The 19043-nt window shown below is 41.1% G+C and overlaps 1 protein-coding gene across 1 annotated transcript in view; it reads left to right on the plus strand.

Moving 5' to 3' along the window:
- trmt61b (tRNA methyltransferase 61B) overlaps window positions 1–19043 on the plus strand; it is a 29574-nt gene that overhangs the window by 4753 nt on the left and 5778 nt on the right. The window contains exons 2-6 of the mRNA XM_043687213.1: window positions 4976–5078; window positions 10508–10698; window positions 14190–14281; window positions 16209–16426; window positions 17351–17422. Coding sequence (XP_043543148.1) covers window positions 4976–5078; window positions 10508–10698; window positions 14190–14281; window positions 16209–16426; window positions 17351–17422 — 676 coding nt within the window. The remainder of the gene's footprint in view (window positions 1–4975; window positions 5079–10507; window positions 10699–14189; window positions 14282–16208; window positions 16427–17350; window positions 17423–19043) is intronic.

Here is a 19043-nt window from a genome sequence, read left to right on the forward strand (position 1 = left end):
CTCTAGCTTATCTCTCCACGCTTCAGGCTCTCTGCCTTTATTCCTGATGAAGGGCTTTTGCCCGAAACATCGATTTTGCTGCTCGTCGGATGCTACCTGAATTGCTGTGCTCTTCCAGCACCACTGATCCAGAATCTGGTTTCCAGCATCTGCAGTCATTGTTTTTACCTCATATACTGTGCTGTACTGTTCTATGTTTTGTTTGTAAATGCTGGTCCTACAAATAAATACTATATATGCTTAACTTGTTGCTTTCTCAACTTGTCCTACTTTTTAATAATATGTATACATGTATCATAAGTCCTTCTGCTCCTCTCCCTCCTGTAAAATTGCACCTTTTGTTTTATTTGACCTTTCTTCAATCTTCCTAGCAACATATATGACTTCACACTTCAATGTATCAAATTTTACCTGCTGTTTCTCTGCTCATTCCAACAGCCTGCCTTGTGTCCTCTTGAAGTCCTGACAATTCACAATACCTCCAAGTTTTGTGCAAATTTTGAAATTGTACCCAAGTCTTAAGACCCCTGCTTTACATTAATTGCTTAATACTGACACCAGGACCCACATTCTTCAGTCTGAATATAACCATTCACCACCTCTTGCTGCTTCCTGCCACTCACTCAGATAACTATCAATCTGTGCTGCCACTAACCCTTTAATTGTATGCTGTCAAACTTTGCTGATATGTTTGTTGTGTGGAACTCTGTTTAATTACATCAGCCGCATTACTGTCATCAAGCACCTATATTACCTCATCGAAAAGACTTTGCACCATGACATTGTGCCCTTTTCATTGCAGAGTCTATCACTGGCTGGAGAAAGACTCTTTAACATAAAAGTGCTGTCTAATTAACTGATTGACGTGTTCTAGAGGTGCTGTAAACAACAATAGAGCTTCACTAAGATTTAGCATTTGAATCGTTGATGTGATGATGTGACAACATAAGTTTTGTGTGACATGCTTCAACTATGGCTTAGTTGGAAGTACTCTTACCTTTATATCAGAAGGTAGTGGATTCAAGTCAGACTTCAGGACTTGAAGATAAACCAAACCTGACAGTGCAATGCACTAACAAGGGGATACTGCAAAGCTGGAGGTAGTGACTTTCAGATAAAATGTTAAACTGAGGCTCTGTCTTTTCTTTCAGATGAATTTAAGAGGTCCTATGACAATATTTTGAAGAAAAGTAGAGAAGTTACCCATGATATCCTAGGAAATATTTACATTTAATATTTATGTGGGAAGCAGTGACAGACTAGTAATTCAGAGCACTATTGCCCTGGTAAAGTGGGTTCAACTTCCAGCACAACAACTGATAGAATTAACATTCTGCTATTAAATCTGGAACGTAAAGTCTAAGCAATGGTGACCATGACTTTTTAAAATATATTCATTCAGGGGATCTGGGGCATTGCTAACTGGGCCAGCATTTACTGTCCAACTTTAATTCCCCTTGAGAAAGTGTCTGAGAGCTGCCTTCTTAAACTACTGCAATTTGTTGTAGATACATCCTCAATGCTGTTAAAGAGGGCGTTCCAGGAATTTCAGTGACAGTGAAAGAACAGCTATATGTGTCCAAGTCAGAATGGTGAATGGCTTGGAGAGGAACTTGTAGGAGGTGGTATTTCCGTATATTTGCTGGCATTGTATGCAGTTGTTATTGAGTGTCGTAAAGATCTTGCTGGATCACAAATGTCATTCTGGGAAGGCAATCTGCCACCCTTACCTGGTTTGGTCTACATGTGACTTCTGACTCTCAGCGATGTGCTTCATGTTTGAGTGTGCTCTGAACGTGCTATTGGTAATTGTGAATAAATACTAATCTAATTAATGATACCATAGTGTTAAGGGCTTAGATGGAGAGGAATTTGTTAAGTGTGTACAAGATAATTTTCTGATTCAGTATGTCGATGTACCTACTAGAGAAGGTGCAAAACTTGACCTACTCTTGGGAAATAAGGCAGGGCAGGTGATTGAGGTGTCAGTGGGGGAACACTTCGGACCCAGCGACCATAATTCTATTAGATTTAAAATAGTGATGGAAAAGGATAGACCTGCCCTAAATGTTGAAGTACTAAATTGGAGAAAGGCAAATTTTGACAGTATTAGGCAAGAACTTTCGAAAGCTGATTGGGGGCAGATGTTCGCAGGTAAAGGGACGACTAGAAAATGGGAAGCCTTCAGAAATGAGATAATGAGAATCCAGAGACAGTATATTCCTGTCAGGGTGAAAGGAAAGGCTGGTAGGTACAGGGAATGCTGGATGACTAAAGAAATTGAGGGTTTGGTTAAGATAAAGAAGGAAGCATATGTAAGTTATAGACAGGATAGATCGAGTGAATCCTTAGAGTATAAAGGCAGTAAGAATATACTTAAGCGGGAAATCAGGAGGACAAAAAGGGTACATGAGATAGTTTAGGCAAATAGAATTAAGGAGAATCCAAAGGGTTTTTACAAATACATTAGGGACAAAAGGGTAACGAGGGAGAGAATAGGCCTCTCAAAGATCAGCAAGGTGGCCTTTTATTAGATTAGATTACTTGCAGTGTGGAAACAGGTCCTTCGGCCAAACAAGTCCACACCGACCTGCAACCCACCCATTTACCCCTTCACCTAACACTATGGGCAATTTAGCATGGCCAATTCACCTAACCTGCACATCTTTGGACTGTGGGAGGAAACCGGAGGACACGGGGAGAATGTGTGGAATTTGCACAATCAGTCGCTTGAGTCAGGAATTGAACCCGGGTCTCTGGCGCTGTGAGGCAGCAGTGCTAACCACTGACCCACCGTGCTGCCCACACATGTGTGGAGCCGCAGAAAATGGGGGAGATAATAAACAAGTATTTTGCATCAGTATTTACTGTGGAAAAGGATATGGAAGATATACACTGTAGGGAAATAGATTGTGACATCTTGAAAAATGTCCATATTACAGAGGAGGAAGTGCTGGATGTCTTGGAATGCATAAAGGTGGATAAATCCCCAGGCCTGATGAGGTGTACCCTAGAACTCTGTGGGAAGCTACAGAAGTGAATTCTGGGCCTCTTGCTGAGATATGTGTATCATCGATAGTCACAGGTGTGGTGCTGGAAGACTGGAGGTTGGCTAACGTGGTGCCACTGTTTAAGAAGGGTGGTAAGGACAAGCCAGGAAACTATAGACCAGTGAGCCTGATGTTGGTGGTGGGCAAGTTGTTGGAGGGAATCCTCAGGGACTGGATGTACACGTATTTGGAAAGGCAAGGACTGATTAGGGATAGTCAGCATGACTTTGTGCATGGGAAATCATGTCTCACAAACTTGATTGAGTTTTTTGAAGAAGTAACAAAGGGGATTGATGAGGGCAGAGTGGTAGATGTGATCTATTTGGACTTCAGTAAGGTGTTCGACAAGGTTAGATCTCTTGGAATACAAGAAGAACAAGCCATTTGGATACAGAACTGGCTCAAAGGTAGAAAACAGAGGGTGGTGGTGGAGGGTTGTTTTTCAGACTGGAGGCCTGTGACCAATGGAGTGCCACAAGGATCGGTGCCTGGTCCATTACTTTTCGTCATTTACATAAATGATTTGGATGCAAGCACAGGAGGCACAGTTAGTAAGTTTGCAGATGACACCAAAATTACAGGTGTAGTCGACAGCGAAGAGGGAGACATCAGACTACAACAGGATCTTGACCAGATGGGCCAGTGGGCTGAGAAGTGGCAGATGGAGTTTAATTCAGATAAATGTGAGGTGCTGCATTTTGGGAAAGCAAATCTTAGCAGGACTTCTACACTTAATGGTAAGGTCCTTGGGAGTGTTGCTGAACAAGGAGACCTTGGAGTGCAGGTTCATAGCTCCTTGAAAGTGGAGTCGCAGGTAGATAGGATAGTGAAAAAGGCATTTGGTATGCTTTCCTTTATTGGTCAGAGTATTGAGTACAGGAGTTGGGATGTGCAGGCTAGGTGGGTTAAGCATGGAAAATACAAGGTTGAGGGATAGGGTAGAGGGAATGGATCTGGATGGGATATTCTTTGGTGGGCCAGTGTGGACTTGGTGGGCTGAATGGTCTGCTTCCACATGAGGGATTCTATGAAATAATTATGTCATGAAACATAAATCACAGTTCTCATCTATTTTTAAATGTTAATTTCCTATTGTCAATAAAATAAAACAAATACAGAAAAGCAGAAATGCAAAATAGAGTTCTGCACAGATTTAGTAGATAATTTATTGTTTAGAACCTAATAGGAACAGGAGTATAGCCCTTGAAGGTGCCATGACATTCAATATGATCATGGTTGATTTTCATCTCAATTCCACTTTCCCACCCGTTCCCTATATCTCATGGTTCCTTGGGACACCAAAAATGTATCTATCTCGGCTTTAAATATGCTTGACATTGGAACGTCCACATCCCTCGAGGGTTGAGAATTTTGTTCATTTCACACTTTGAAATGTCAACTATTACGACAGCCATTTTGATTTACTGTATTAGGGTTAAGGCCGGAAAATTTACAAATATGTTCTCGATTTCTACCCTAAAATTGTAAGTGAACTCTCATTGATTTCAGGCATTGTTTTCTGAAAGAACGGAGTATTTGTGACCTCAATTGACAAACTAGCTGCAGATTAGGGCAAAATATTGTGGGTGATGTAGGGTAAAGGTAGAGTTGCCATAATCACAGCGGACTGTAGGGCTGCTGTCTCATGAGAGAAAGAAATAACTGGTGGTGGTTTAACTTGAGAGTCTCCTTGTCTCAGGTGAGGAGCGAGGTTCAGAAGAAAGGTCTTCGTGGTAACCTCAGCAGCTGCGGATAAAAGTTAGCCCACTGAACAATAAGAAACACCATAAGGGATATGCTAATTTGTTCTCAGTGTTTCAATATCTTTTAGTATGGAAGTTTTGTTCCACTTCACAAATCAGGTGGAAATCATCTGTATTCCTATATCATTCTCAGTTTTTTATTCCTTTTTTTGCTTCTGGAAGGATATTAGTGCCATGCTGATGATGATGGATATTGGTAGTGGGAACCATGTTTTGGAGTCTGGTTCAGGATCCGGAGCAATGACACTGTTTCTATCTCGAACAGGTAATATCTGAATCGGTTTCCTGTCAGAAACTGAATAATCAAATACCTTATGTGTATCTATGTTGCCAAGATTTCTTTGTTAAAATGCTCGAATGAAATATCCATTACATTACAGTTTATTACTAGATTTAGTTACTGGGTCATCTGATTCTCAAGGTCATTTCATCTTCTGTCACTGAACTATAGAATGTAGACAAAACTTGCCCTTGCAGGGATGAAGCTTCAAGCCATCATTGACACCTTCAGCATAGCATACGAGAACAAAGTCATTACACTAAATAGTTGGAAAACAAAGGTCCTCTACCAAATATCCTACCGCCATAATGCACTGTGGTCAAAATTCCCGACAAGGCCTTGGACGTGATGGTCCACCCAACATATTTTGGATGCCTTCTGTCAATAAGGTAGACGTCAGCGACAAGGTTCAACATTGGCCTCAATGTGCCAGCACAATCTTCAGTCACCAGGGGAAGTGAGTTCTTGAAGAGCAGTGCCTCAACCTAGCACCAAGCTCATGGTCCAAGCTCAATTCCCTTCCTAATGGCATTATGGGTCTACCTATAGTACAGGAACTCCAGCAGCTTAAGACGGCAGTTCACTACAACGTTTTTAAAGGCAAGTCTGGATTGGCAATAAATGCTGGCCCAGTTAGTGATATTCATCTCCCATGAGTGAATTAAAATGTCACCTACGAATTCACTTTTAGTGTGTAAGCTAGGCAGCTTCCTCTATGAGGGCCTGTATCAGAAGATGAAAGAATATCTAGATTATGGAAATTACTGCAATGAAGGTGTTATTTTATAAAGAAAGGTTAGACAAATTGGGCCTGCATCCAATGGAATTTAGAAGAGTTATTGATACCTATTACATATGCAGGGGATTTGACAGTGGATGGAGAGGATAATTCCCATTATGAAAGAGATCAGATCTAGGTGTAACCATTTTAATAAGAAATGGATCTCCCATTTATGACAGAAATAAGGGTGGACACTAAATGCTGGCCAGCCAGAGACATCCATTTTCCACTGAAAAATAAAAGTTGGCCTGCAGGTAGCGGGCATTAAATAGATTTCTATTTATTCTGTAGATCAGTTCCACTCCAGTGGGAAGCTGGTTGAAGGTGAGGTCCAGCATTATAACAAGGAAAGTCCAAGGTGTCAGTACAATGACAGAATCTTGCTTGGCCATGGTCCAAATGCAAATCGAGTCTAAGATGCACTCGCAGCTTACGATCATGGCTTGTATGTCACCTTAATGCAGGTGGGCAACCTTTAGTCCAGTGGCAAGGATATTCAAGATGACTGGAAAGCAGGCTGTGCGAAGTGATCTAAGGACATACAAACACTTGTATTCCCATTGTCTTCAACATGGCCCGAACAACATTGCCTCAGTGTTGGCAGCTCTTCCAAAATCATTATTGTAAAAATATTCTGCTGTCAGTCCTGATAGGTTTGATAAATTAGACTGAATCCAAGGGGCCAGAAATGGCAAATGGCAAAATTAAAAGGGCAAAACTCCGCGAGAAAGAGGAGAAAAATTACAAAGGTTTTAAATGTTGTTTGCATTTTCTATGATCTCTGGACATCCCAAAGCTCTTTATAAATATTGAAGAATTTTAGAGTTATTCCTGTTGTATTTCAGGGGAAACAGCACTCGATTTGTTCACAACAAGTTCGCAAAGAAAATTGTTTAGTCAGTTTTATTTTGTGTGGTTGAAAGATGTAAATTAGCCATCTCCTTTTCTTTTTAAAAAGTGCTCCTTTAGTCCTGCACACAAGTTTCAGTCACAAACAAATTTCTGAAGTAGGGCTTGAGCCCACAACCTTTTGATAAGGAACATGCTGTTGTAATGGTAACAGCTATTTGATGTTACATTTGAGGCATAATATTAAAACATACTAGAGGAACTATTTTTGACTTTGTTTTACTTAAACTGTGAATGCTTCATACTGTACTGATTTTCATAGAATCATACAGTACAAAAGAAGCCCTTTGGCCTATTGGGTTCACCGACAAACTACTCTAAATCTACACAAGTCCCACTTTCCAGCTCTTGGCCATGTAAATTTAAATATTATATCATTTCAAATGCTTATCCAAATACTTTTTAAAGGTTGTGAGGTTTCCAGCCTTGACAACCCTACCAGAGTGTGCAACCTCCACCTGTTCCACGATGAAATGCAAGTCATGATCACCATCCTCTGGTTGAAAGAGATTTTCCTCAAATCCCCTCTAAAGCTCTTGCCTTTTATCTTAAAGTTATGTCCACTTGTTATTGATCCTTCAACTAAGGGTAACAGCTGCTTTCTATTCACCCTGTCCCTTGCCCCTCATAATCTTGTACACTTCAATCAGGTTTGCCCCTCAACTCTGCTCTAAAGCAGACAACCCAAGCATATTCAGCCTCTTCATAGCTAGCCACAAGGATTGGTGCTGGATCCACTGCGTTTTGTCATTTATATAAATTTCGTCACTGATTTGATTGTGAACATAGGAGGTATAGTTAGTAAGTTTGCAGATGACACCAAAGTTGGAGGTGTAGTAGACAGCTAAGAAGGTTACCTCCGATTACAATGGGATCTTGATCAGATGGGCCAATAAACTGAGGAGTGTCAGATGGAGTTTAATTTAGACAAATGTGAGGTGCTGCATTTTGGAAAAGCAAATCAGAGTAGGACTTATACACTTAATGATAAGGTCCTAGGGAGTGTTGCTGAACAAGGGGACCTTGGAGTGCAGCTCAGTTCCTTGAAAGTAGAGTTGCAGGTAGATAGGATAGTGAAGAAGGCAATTAGTATGCTTTCCTTTATTGGTCAGAGCACTGAGTATAGGAGTTGCGAGGTCATGTTGCGGCTGGACAGGATGTTGGCTAGGTCACTTTTAGATTATTTTGTGCAATTCTGGTTTTCCTCCTATAGGAGGGATGTTGTGAAACTTGAAAGGGTTCAGAAAAGACTTACAAGAATGTTGCCAGGGTTGGAAGGTTTGAGCTTTTAGGCGAGGCTGGGTCTGTTTTCTCTCAAGTGTCAGAGGCTGAGGGATGACCTTTATAGAGGTTTATAAAATCATGAGAGACATGGATTGGGTAAATTGACAAGGTCTTTTCCCTGGATTGGGGGAGTCCAGAAGTAAAGGGCATAAGTTTAGGGTGAGAGGGGCAAGATATAAAAGGTATCGGCAACCTTTTCACACAAAGGGTGGTGCGTGTGTGGAATGAGCTGCCAGAGGAAGCAGTGGAGATTGTACAATTACGACATTTTAAAAGACATCTGGATAAGTACGTGAAGAGGAAAAGTTTAGAGGGATGTGGGCCAAGTGCTGGCAAATGGGACTAGGTTAATTGGGATATCTGGTCTGCATGGCCGAGTTGGATCAAAGGGTCTGTTTCCGTACTGTACATCTCTATGACTTTAAGATGCTTCAACCAAGACAATATTCTGGTGAATCTCCTCTGTGCCCTCAGTGCAATCATATCCTTTTTGTAGTGCAGTGACCAGAACTGCACAGTCTTCCAGCTCTGGCCTCACCAAGGTTCTGTAGAGCTCCTCCATAACCTCCCTGCTCTTATAATCTATGCCAGGAGTGATGAAGGCAAGTATCCCATAAACTGTGTTCCCACCCTATTAAATGCTGCTCCCTTCAGAGATCTCTGGATAAGCAACCCAAGATCCTTGTTTTCCTTCGAGCTTCCTAGTCTCCGGGTGCCAATAATTCAAAGTTTTCCATGATCATAATTAACATTACTCATCTTGGAAGTTAAAATATATATGTGGTCAGAAAATGAAGATAAAAGAGATTTCCAACATTAATAATCTAAATTCACAAAAGATTCTTGCAGAAAATTGTTAACAATTAAATATGCCCACTAAAAATAATTCAATTACATTTTTACCCCAAAACTGAGAGCTACTTCAATATCTCTGCCAAGTAAATACAGGTTGTTGCTATGTGTTGAAACACTTTGCGTTCTCGGTGAGATGCAAATCTTAATTTCAGAGGAACTCAGGTATTACGCATGCCTTTTTGCAGTTCTACATAGAACAGTCAATGTGAGTCACAGAAATTCAATATTAAATCCATTTTTTTAATCAACATATCTTGGGAATTCATATATAGAGTTCAAGAAAATAAGGGTTTTAAATTTGCAATATTCTTTTCACAAGTCTACATGATAATCCAGTGAAGTGATGTTGCGGCTGATTGTGGTACTTGACTTAAAAAGCAAGTGTCATGCTGAGTTAATTGGAGCAACAGGATTGATAGAGCAACGTGCTTCATTAACCTTAGTTGAAATTGGGGAAATTAATCATGTTGGGGGGGATTTATGACTAAGTCATTCACTGGTGACCCAAACTTGGTAGGGTGGTAAATTGTGAGGAGGTTAACAGTAAACTGTAAGACTATATCAATGGATTGGTCAGCTGGTGAATGGAATTCAATGTGGAAATGTGTGAGATACTGCACTTCGGGAGAGTTAATAATGTAAGGGTAGGACCTTTGAACGGTAGGACCCTGGAAAGTACTGAAGATCAGAGGAACCTTGGGAATGTATCCACAAGTAGCAGGACAGTAGAATAAGGTGGTTAAGAAGACAAGATACTTGCCTTTATTAGCTGAGGTGCAGAATATACGAGAAAGGAGATTATGTCAAGAGCTGTATAAAATGCTGGTTAGACTACAGTAGAAGGACTGCATTCATTTCTGGTCACAACATTATGGATGTGATTGCACTGGAGAGGGTTCTGAGGAGATGATGAAGGATGGTATAGGCTGGGGTTATTTTCCTTAGAACAGTAAATGTTGAGGGTATCTGACGGTTGTATGAAATTGTGAGGGGTATAGATAGGCTGGATAGAAAGGCACTATTTTCCATTAGTAGAGAGGTGAATAGAAAGGCACTATGTTCCATTAGTAGAGAGGTAAGGGGTAGATGACTAAGAGGAGAGTCAAGAAGAATATTTTTCATTTGGGGTGGTGGACTCTGGAGCTCACTCCCCGAAAGGATGATTGAGTTATTAACTCTTGTTACATTTAAGCAGTATCGAGATATTCACTTGCATTATTATAGCCTCCAGGGCTCTGGGCCAAGAACTGGAAAATGATATTAATGTAGTCAGATCTGTTAGCTGCTGTGGACATAATGAGCCAAATGGCTTCTTTTTGTACTGTAAAGGGCTATGAGTCAATGAGCTCCCTACAAAACATCTTTGATGGTACAGGACAGGGATGAACTGGCCTGTACAGCCAAGTTACCTGCTGATACTGGCTCATACCTGAAAAATGGGTAATTGAGTTAGGCAGTAGGAGGCTGTCAATTATCCTTGAAACCAACCTTCAGGGAAGAAAGGTGGAGCATTGTGAAAGACATTATAAGTGCCAAAAGTGTGTGCGTTCATTTACAATTCTGATTTCATGTTTTACCTCCACAGTGGGATCTTCTGGCCATGTGTACAGTTTTGAAGTAAGACCAGATCACCATTCCAATGCTAAAAGAAATTACCAGCGCTGGCGGAATGCCTGGGAAGTGGCCTATGAGAGAGAGTGGCCAAATAATGTTGAATTCATTAATAAAGATATTGTAACAGCCACTGATGATATCCAAGGAAAGATGTTTGATGCTGTAAGTAACCTGTTGCTTTGATAATTATATCACCCATTATGTTATGGATCTGAACGCAGTCCGTTGCCTTGTCTTTATTGCAAAGATTTGAATTTGCTTCATCAAGGTCAAGAGTCTCCCTAATAGTAAACCAGAGAACGGCCTATTACTGTGGGTGACATGGCTATGTATCTTACCATGGCAGCTGGTGGAATTTAAACAGTCAGTAAAATCAATCTGGAATATGAAAACTAGTTTCAGTAATGGCACCATGAAGTGAACAACAATTGCTGTCAAAGCCCAGCTGGTTCACTAATAACCTTTTAGAGAAGGAATTCTGCCGTCTTTACCTTGTCTGGCCTACATTTATTTCCAAACTCTCAACCTGAAATAGCCCAGCAAATCCCTCAGTTCAAGGGCAGTTAGGGATGTGCAACAAAAGCTGACCCTTGCCATTGATGTCAAGAAAGAGTAATGAAAAAAACAATACGAATCCTATCACCTGCCTCTCTTCCTCCAAATCCACGCAAGTTTTCTCTTTAGCTTCTTTAGCTCAAGTACAGCATCAATTTGATGCTACAACACATTATCCCACCCCCAACAATGTACGTTCTGCTGTCCAATCCCTTCACACTGAAATTCCCATCCCCGATATTCTCTGCCTCTTCAGTTAGTTCCTCCTTATTACTTTAGATTACTTACAGTGTGGAAACAGGCCCTTCGGCCTAACAAGTCCACACCGACCCGCCGAAGTGCAACACATCCAGACGCAATCTCCTATATTTACCCCTTCACCTAACACTACAGGCAATTTAGCGTGGCCAATTCACCTAACCTGCACATTTTTGGATTGTGGGAGGAAACCGGAGTACCTGGAGGAAACCCACACAGACACGGGGAGAATATGCAAACTCCACACAGCGAGTGGCCTGAGGTGGGAATTGAACCCTGGTCTCTGGCGCTGTGAGGCAGCAGTGCTAACCATTGTGCCGCCCATTATGATGCTGATTAAACCTACTTTTTGCCACTACTGTTTGGGATGCACATCCTATTTGTCTGTTATGGGGCTCGGTGTCAAATTTGGTTTGGCATTGCTCTTCTGAAGTACCTTGGGGACACTATTATGAAAATGACATTACATAAACACAGTTGTTGTTGCATTTCCCAAAGACGTTGCACAGTTGTGTGTGTGAGATGAGTTGTATTGCTAGGGGTTAGTGAGTAGCATACTGTTGAATGATTTCATGGATTTAAAAGAGAAAGTAAATATTTTAAAATAAGATTAAAACATAGAACTAAACTAATGCCATAATTTCAATCAAACCGACTTTGTTCATCACTGAATTCATAAGCACAGCCCAAAATGGATTTAGGTGCTGTCTCATTTTTAGACTATGTGAAACATATGAATTTTAGGATCTGATCAATTTAGATGTTCAGGTCTGAAAACTGTAGATTGCTAATTTTCAAGCACTCCAAAGGATAAACCAGCTGAGAAAATGAAAATGAAAATCTCAGGTTAGAATTTGGGCTGCTGACTATCAGAACCTCCACTGTAACGTTTTACTTCAAAGCAAGATCAAAGATTAGATCAAAGATCTAATATAACCTCTTGGCCTATGAGAGCGTGGTGGCACAGTGGTTAGCACTGCTGCCTCTTAGTGCCCAGGGACCTGGGTTCAATTCTAGCCTTGGGTAACTATCTGTATAGAGTTTGCACATTCTTCCTGTGTCTGCCTAGGTGTTCCCATTTCCTCCCACAGTCCAAAGCTGTGCAGGATAAATGGATTGGCTAGGCTAAATTACCCATGCAGATTAGATTGATTAGCAATGGGAAATGCAGGTTATGGAGGTAGGCTGGGGAGTGTGGGACACTTTTTTTCAGTGGGTCAGTGCAGAAATTGATTATATGCAACAATATTCATGGAAGTTCAGATAGTAAAGGTGAAGGCAATTGCTCTTGTATCCCAATGGTCAGTTGTTGAAGAAAGCACACAAGAGTTGGATATTGGGACCATGCAAAGTCCCCAACACGGCTGTCTCTGTGGGGATTGCCTCAGAAATTGAAAGTTATACTGGGTAATTCCATTGAGTCTGGAATCCACGAAGAAAGGTCCTCAATGTGAGAACCTCTGCAGGGCTTCAACTTAGTTAAGCTTGACAGATACCCAGGAAACGTTCAACAATCATAAACCTACTCCAACTCCCAGGTTGTCATTTTTCTGACCCCTGCATCTAATTATCCCCAATCCTGTACACACCTCTGACAACCATCCTACAGTCAGCCACCAACACCCCACCCCCAATCCATTCTCCCCTATTGCTGTCCTGACCCGACCTTGGATATAACATCCCCTCTACCACTGGCTAGGCTAGACCCTTCCTAGCTATCAGACCTGACACCTCTCACCTGATTCCAGGCCTACATCTCCCAATCCCACATCACTGTCAGAGCCAAGAATCTCCCTCCTGACCCAAACTGACATCCCTCCCAACCTGACCCCCACCCCTTGCCCTGCGTGGAATGTCTGAGCCCAAGTACAGCATTAATGATCACTGATAGTAAGCCATATACAGATCACATTTATTTCTGATCTTTTGGAGTAATACTTCGAAACAAAAATTCCATTGTGATTGAAATAGTATGGTGTAATTTCTTTTTTATTAAAAACTTAACACTTGATTACATAAAGGATCACATCTATTTCATGATACACCCAAAACCTAATTAGTAATACCCGGCCCTGTATAGTACTGAGTCAGAATAGTTCAAGGTCTGAACTGTAGTCTGTGCTGGATTAATTGGTCTCTGTTGGTACAGCAATAAAGGTACACCAATTGTTTTGAGTGGAAAAGAAAATATCAGTCATTCCTGATTGCTATCTAGTGACTTGGAAGGTGTGTCACATAAGTCAGCATAGCATCAGAGTCAAGTGACCTCGATGGGTGACTGAATGTCATGTGAATTTACCCAGAGTGAGTTCATGCAGCCAGAGAGGAACAAGATTGCAGAGGGAGTATTGTTTCCTATTGAATATGCAATTTCATTCTTATCTAGTAGGATAAACAATGTTAAGGATTTGCCATCAGACTCCAGGAACTTTAGTACATTCTTTACCTTTCTTCATCTTTAATCCAACTTTTGTATTAAACTTCTGAAATAAGTTTAATACAAAGCTTCCACCCATATGTAAGCTACTTGATCAGATAAATAATCATACCCTACTTGTAAAATCCTTCCAAATTTTCAAAAGTTCTATTAACTCCCTTCAATCTTCTCTCCTTGACTGCAACAGGTTCCAGTCTTAAGTAATTCCTTACACCAATAATTATCCTTCACAGTCCTTCAGATTCTTTATATTCAGTATATACTCCACTCCCTCTATTATTCATAATACTAAAATAAAATTTCCATGAATCTTCCTATTTCACTAGCCAGTTTATATCTTCAGGTAAATTGAATATTAAATGCATTTTATATTAAGTTCTTCATCATCTTGTATCCTGTGCAGGTCGCTTTGGATATGCTTAGCCCTCAACTTGCTTTGCCTGTTGTCTACAAACACCTCAAGCAAGGTGGAGTCTGTGCAGTATATTTAGCAAAGTAAGTTTGCTCAATTTTGGTGTCATTAACCTTTATGGTAAAGAAAAAGCTTTCTCGATCTCTTGGGCCAGTGAACCTTACAGTGAATAATTATGAAGCATAGTTACTCTTGTAAAGTAAGAAACACAGGAACAAATTTATCTACCACTCCCACAAATGGCAATGCAACAATAACTGGAATGATACCACTGGATTTACATAACATCACCAAACAGTCTAAACATGGGGGCCACATTAATCTAGTGAGTGGTCTTAGCCTTCCCATCAACTACCCATAAGTCTCCTACATTTGTCTGAAATTTGACTGGTGGTGAGAGATCGCCACCCTGTAATTGGCCACTTAAGGAGCACTCAAGAGCTTTATCTCACTGCCTCTGTACTTTATCTAAGGCCATGCAGGAAAGTCAACAATTTTACCTTCATGGATTAGCATTGATTTGGATTATTGGAACCACCTTTTCAAGTCGTCTGAGTCTATCAGGTGTACTATCTCCTTTAACCTACCCTCGGGCCTCTTAAGTAATGCCCTCACACCTCTGCCCTGTCTACATCAAACATTGCAACTGGTTGGCTCCTCAATCCAGTAGGATTTCATTTAGTGCTGCTGAGAACATAAAGTGGCCAACCACCCATCACATTGGCCAGCAGCTCTCTAACACAAGCCTTCCACCTGAAGTAAGAATGCCTGACTTGACTCGAAGCAAATAAAATTCCTCCAACTGGGAACAGGGTACTCAGTTGAATGATCACCCAGGATCGTATTGAATGGTGGAGCAGGCTTGAAGGGTCCAGTGGCTTGCTCCAGTTGCTGTTTCTTTTTGTCTAATTTCTATAGGCTCATTGTTTGGAATGTGGGCGGGCAGATCCTACCCCAAACACTGACATCTTAACTTGGACAGGAGGTGGGGCGGAAGCAGGGACCACTGTGGCCTGAAACACACTGACATGGCTACGTAGGAGAGAATCATGCAATTAAGAAAGAACTGTTTATTTTTACGTAACTCTAATCTGTTATTTAGAATTCCTTGCAGGGATTCCAGAATCAATGGAATTACCCAGTATAACTTTCAATTTCCGAGGCAATCCCCACAGAGACAGCTCTGTTGGGGACTTTGCATGGTCCCAATATCCAACTCTTGTGTGCTTTCTTCAACAACTGACCATTGGGAGACAAGAGCAATTGCCTTCACCTTTACTATCTGAACTTCCATGAATATTGCAGTATAATCAATTTCTGCACTGACCCACTGAAAAAAAGTGTCCCACACTCCCCAGCCTACCTCCATAACCTGCATTTCCCATTGCTAATCAATCTAATCTGCATGGGTAATTTAGCCTAGCCAATCCATTTATCCTGCACAGCTTTGGACTGTGGGAGGAAATGGGAACACCTAGGCAGACACAGGAAGAATGTGCAAACTCTATACAGATAGTTACCCAAGGCTAGAATTGAACCCAGGTCCCTGGGCACTAAGAGGCAGCAGTGCTAACCACTGTGCCACCACGCTCTCATAGGCCAAGAGGTTATATTAGATCTTTGATCTTGCTTTGAAGTAAAACATTACAGTGGAGGTTCTGATAGTCAGCAGCGCAAATTCTAACCTGAGATTTTCATTTTCTCAGCTGGTTTATCCTTTGGAGTGCTTGAAAATTAGCTTTTGGATTTTAACTTTTGGATTCTATTTTCACCTTCTTTAAAACCATATTTTGATCAAGTTTTTGGTCACTTCTCCCAAATCTTTTATCATGTTTAGGTGTGCATTGTTTATTCCTTTACATCCGATTTTCCTTCTAACCTGTCCCCTCCCTGTCACTCATCAGCACTTCTATTTAATGTTAAAACTGTTAAATTAGCAAACATTGTTGCTGTAACAGTGTGAAAGTTCCTACTGTTCTGGGTTCTTCTGCTAATCTATGTTTTGTGCAGTATTACCCAGGTTGTTGATCTGTTGGAAGGAATACGCAGCTGCCAGTTATTCTTCTCTTGTGAGAAGATCTCTGAGGTCATTCACAGGAACTGGCTCGTTGCACCAGCTCTACGGAAGGATGGCAGCACAGCACCCCGAGTGAAACCACAAAACAATGTATACAGTGAGTCTGAGGATGAACAAAGAAAAGATGGAACCAAGGTCCTAGAGGATAATGGTACAGTATCCATTCTGCTTCCTGCGTTTCCAAATTTGCCGACTGTTTGCCCCTACAATGTCAGTTTAAAGTAAAAGACTTGAGTGGCTACCCAATCCATGCAAATTAACAAGACTTCTGCCAGTACTTCAGATCCCAGAACTGCTGGATTCCAGAGAGTCACAATGCACAAAGTACAGGTGTATGTTACTGGTGAAATGGTTGGTGCACAATCCCATGAACCATTTTATTCATAAAATTGTACAGTAACTTCAGAATGAATGGAATTTTAAATTTTTATAAAGATGTTGAGCAGATAATACCTAATGTAACATAAAGTCAAACAAACAAAGAAATCTCAGGTTCACATCCCTCTCTTTATGAATTGAGTTGATCTCGTTGGCACAATAACCAGTGTGTTATAATTGAGCTCAGTATCTCCAGCCCAAGAAATGTGATTTTTAAAAAAATCAGTTGATGTTTCCTGATTGCTGTCTTACAAATTCTGATGTAAAGTGCATATAGGTAGGTACTGGATGAGGATAAATTAGCACATACACATGAGGAATGAATGTTTACAGCATTTATATTTACCTTACTGGGAGAACAATCACTGGCGGGAGTGTGAAAGAATTTCCATTGACTGAAGAATCACTAGCCCAGCATTGGGAGTTGAATATATACCTAAATATTTGAAGTAATTTCAGCCAACAAGGAAAACAGCTGAGTAATTGGATAGTTCAAAGAGCTAGCAAGCGTCGATGAGACAAATGACCTCTCTCTGTGCTGTGAGATTCTAACAGATTGCACTTTCAGGGAACGAAGCATGGAAATTGTGAAACATGCATAGTGGTCAGAAGGTATTGTTTTATTTTATTAGCAGCTGAGAAAAACAATTCTTGAAATTCACACGTAACCTGGTATAATGCTTTATATTAAATACAGGTGAAGATACTAAACCTTTTTGCACAATACCTTATATTGCCAGACCTCATCATGAGCAAGTTTCTCACACAGGTGAGTCCAGCACGTTTTTATCAGTCGTGGGACGTGGGCATCAATTACCCGTGCTTCGTTGCTGTTGAGAATGTGATGGTGGGCTGCCTTCTTAAACTGACCAAAATGCTGTTGGGGAGGGAATTCCAGGATTTTCACCTAGTGAGGGTAAAGAAACAGTGATATATTTCCAAGTCAGGATGGTGAGTGGCTTAGAGGGCAACTTGCAGGTGAGGATGTTCCCATGTACCTGCTGCCCTTTTCCTTCCAGATGGGAGTAGTTGTAAGTTTGGAAGGTGCTAAGGATCTTTGATGAATTTCTGCAGTGCATCTTGTAGAGAGTAGTAAGGGTATGGAATGCTTTGCTACTAAATGACAGGTGGAGGAGTATATTTGTAGATGTGGAGCCAATCGAGCTCCATGTTGTGGATGATGTCAGGAGGTGACTTACCTGCTGCAGTATTCCTGCCCTGTGCCCTGCTCTTTGGCTACTGTATTTACTGGCAAATCAAATTCAGTTTCTGGTCAATGATAACCTTCAAGATGTTGATAGTGGGGGATTCAGTGATTGCAATGCCATTGAAAGTCAGGAGTGATAGTTAAATGGTCTAATTTGGAGATTTTTATTTCCTGGTATTTATGTGCATGAAAGTGGCACTTTTCAGCCTGAGTCCAAATATTTGTCCAGATCTCGTTGCTTTTGGACATGGTCCGCTCTCAGTATGTGAGGAATGTCAGATTGTGCTCAACATCATGCATTTATCATTGAACATACACACATTTGACCTTATGATGTAAGGTCATTGACGAACCAGCTGAAGACGGTTGGGCCTAGGACTCTGCTCTGAGGAACAGTGTCCTGGAGCCAACATGACTGACCTCCAACAATAATTTTGTTTTGTGCCAGACATGACTCCAACCATTGAAGAGTTTTCTCCGATTCCTATGGATTTCAGTTTTGCAAGGGCTTCTTGATGCCACAATTTGGTCAAAGGTGGCTTTGATGTTAAGGGCTGTAAATCTCACTACACCTCTGCAATCCAGCTCTTTTCGCATGTCTGAACCAAGGCTGTAATTAGTCCAGGAACTGAGTGCCCCAGCAGAACCCAAATTGGTCACTAGTTATTGCTAACCAGGAACTGCTTAATATCACTGTCGATAATAAGACCATAAGACATAGGAGCAGAAATTAGTCCATTCAGCCCATCATAAGTTTCTCATCCCCATTCTCCCACCTTCTCTCCATAAACCTTGATCCCCTTTACAATCAAGAACCTATCCATCTCAGTCTTAAATACATTCAATGACCTGGCATCTGCATCCTTCTAGGGTAGTGAATTCCATAGATTCACCACTTTCTGCCTGAAGAGGTCTCTCCTTATCTCCGTTCTAAATGGTCTTCCCTTTACTCTAAGGCTGTGGCCTTGGGTCCTAGTCTCTCTTACCAATGGAAATATCTTCCCAACATCCACTCTGTCCAGGCCATTCAATATTCTGTATGTTTTAATTAAATCGCCCCACCCATCTTCTAAACTCCATCGAATATAGTTGCAGAATCCTAAAAAAGTTCCTCATATCTTGAACTTTCATTCGTGGTACCATTCTCGTGAACCTCCTCTGAACATACTCCAGGGTCAGTACA

This window comes from Chiloscyllium plagiosum, chromosome 3, assembly GCF_004010195.1.
Source record: "Chiloscyllium plagiosum isolate BGI_BamShark_2017 chromosome 3, ASM401019v2, whole genome shotgun sequence".
Taxonomy (NCBI): domain Eukaryota; kingdom Metazoa; phylum Chordata; class Chondrichthyes; order Orectolobiformes; family Hemiscylliidae; genus Chiloscyllium; species Chiloscyllium plagiosum.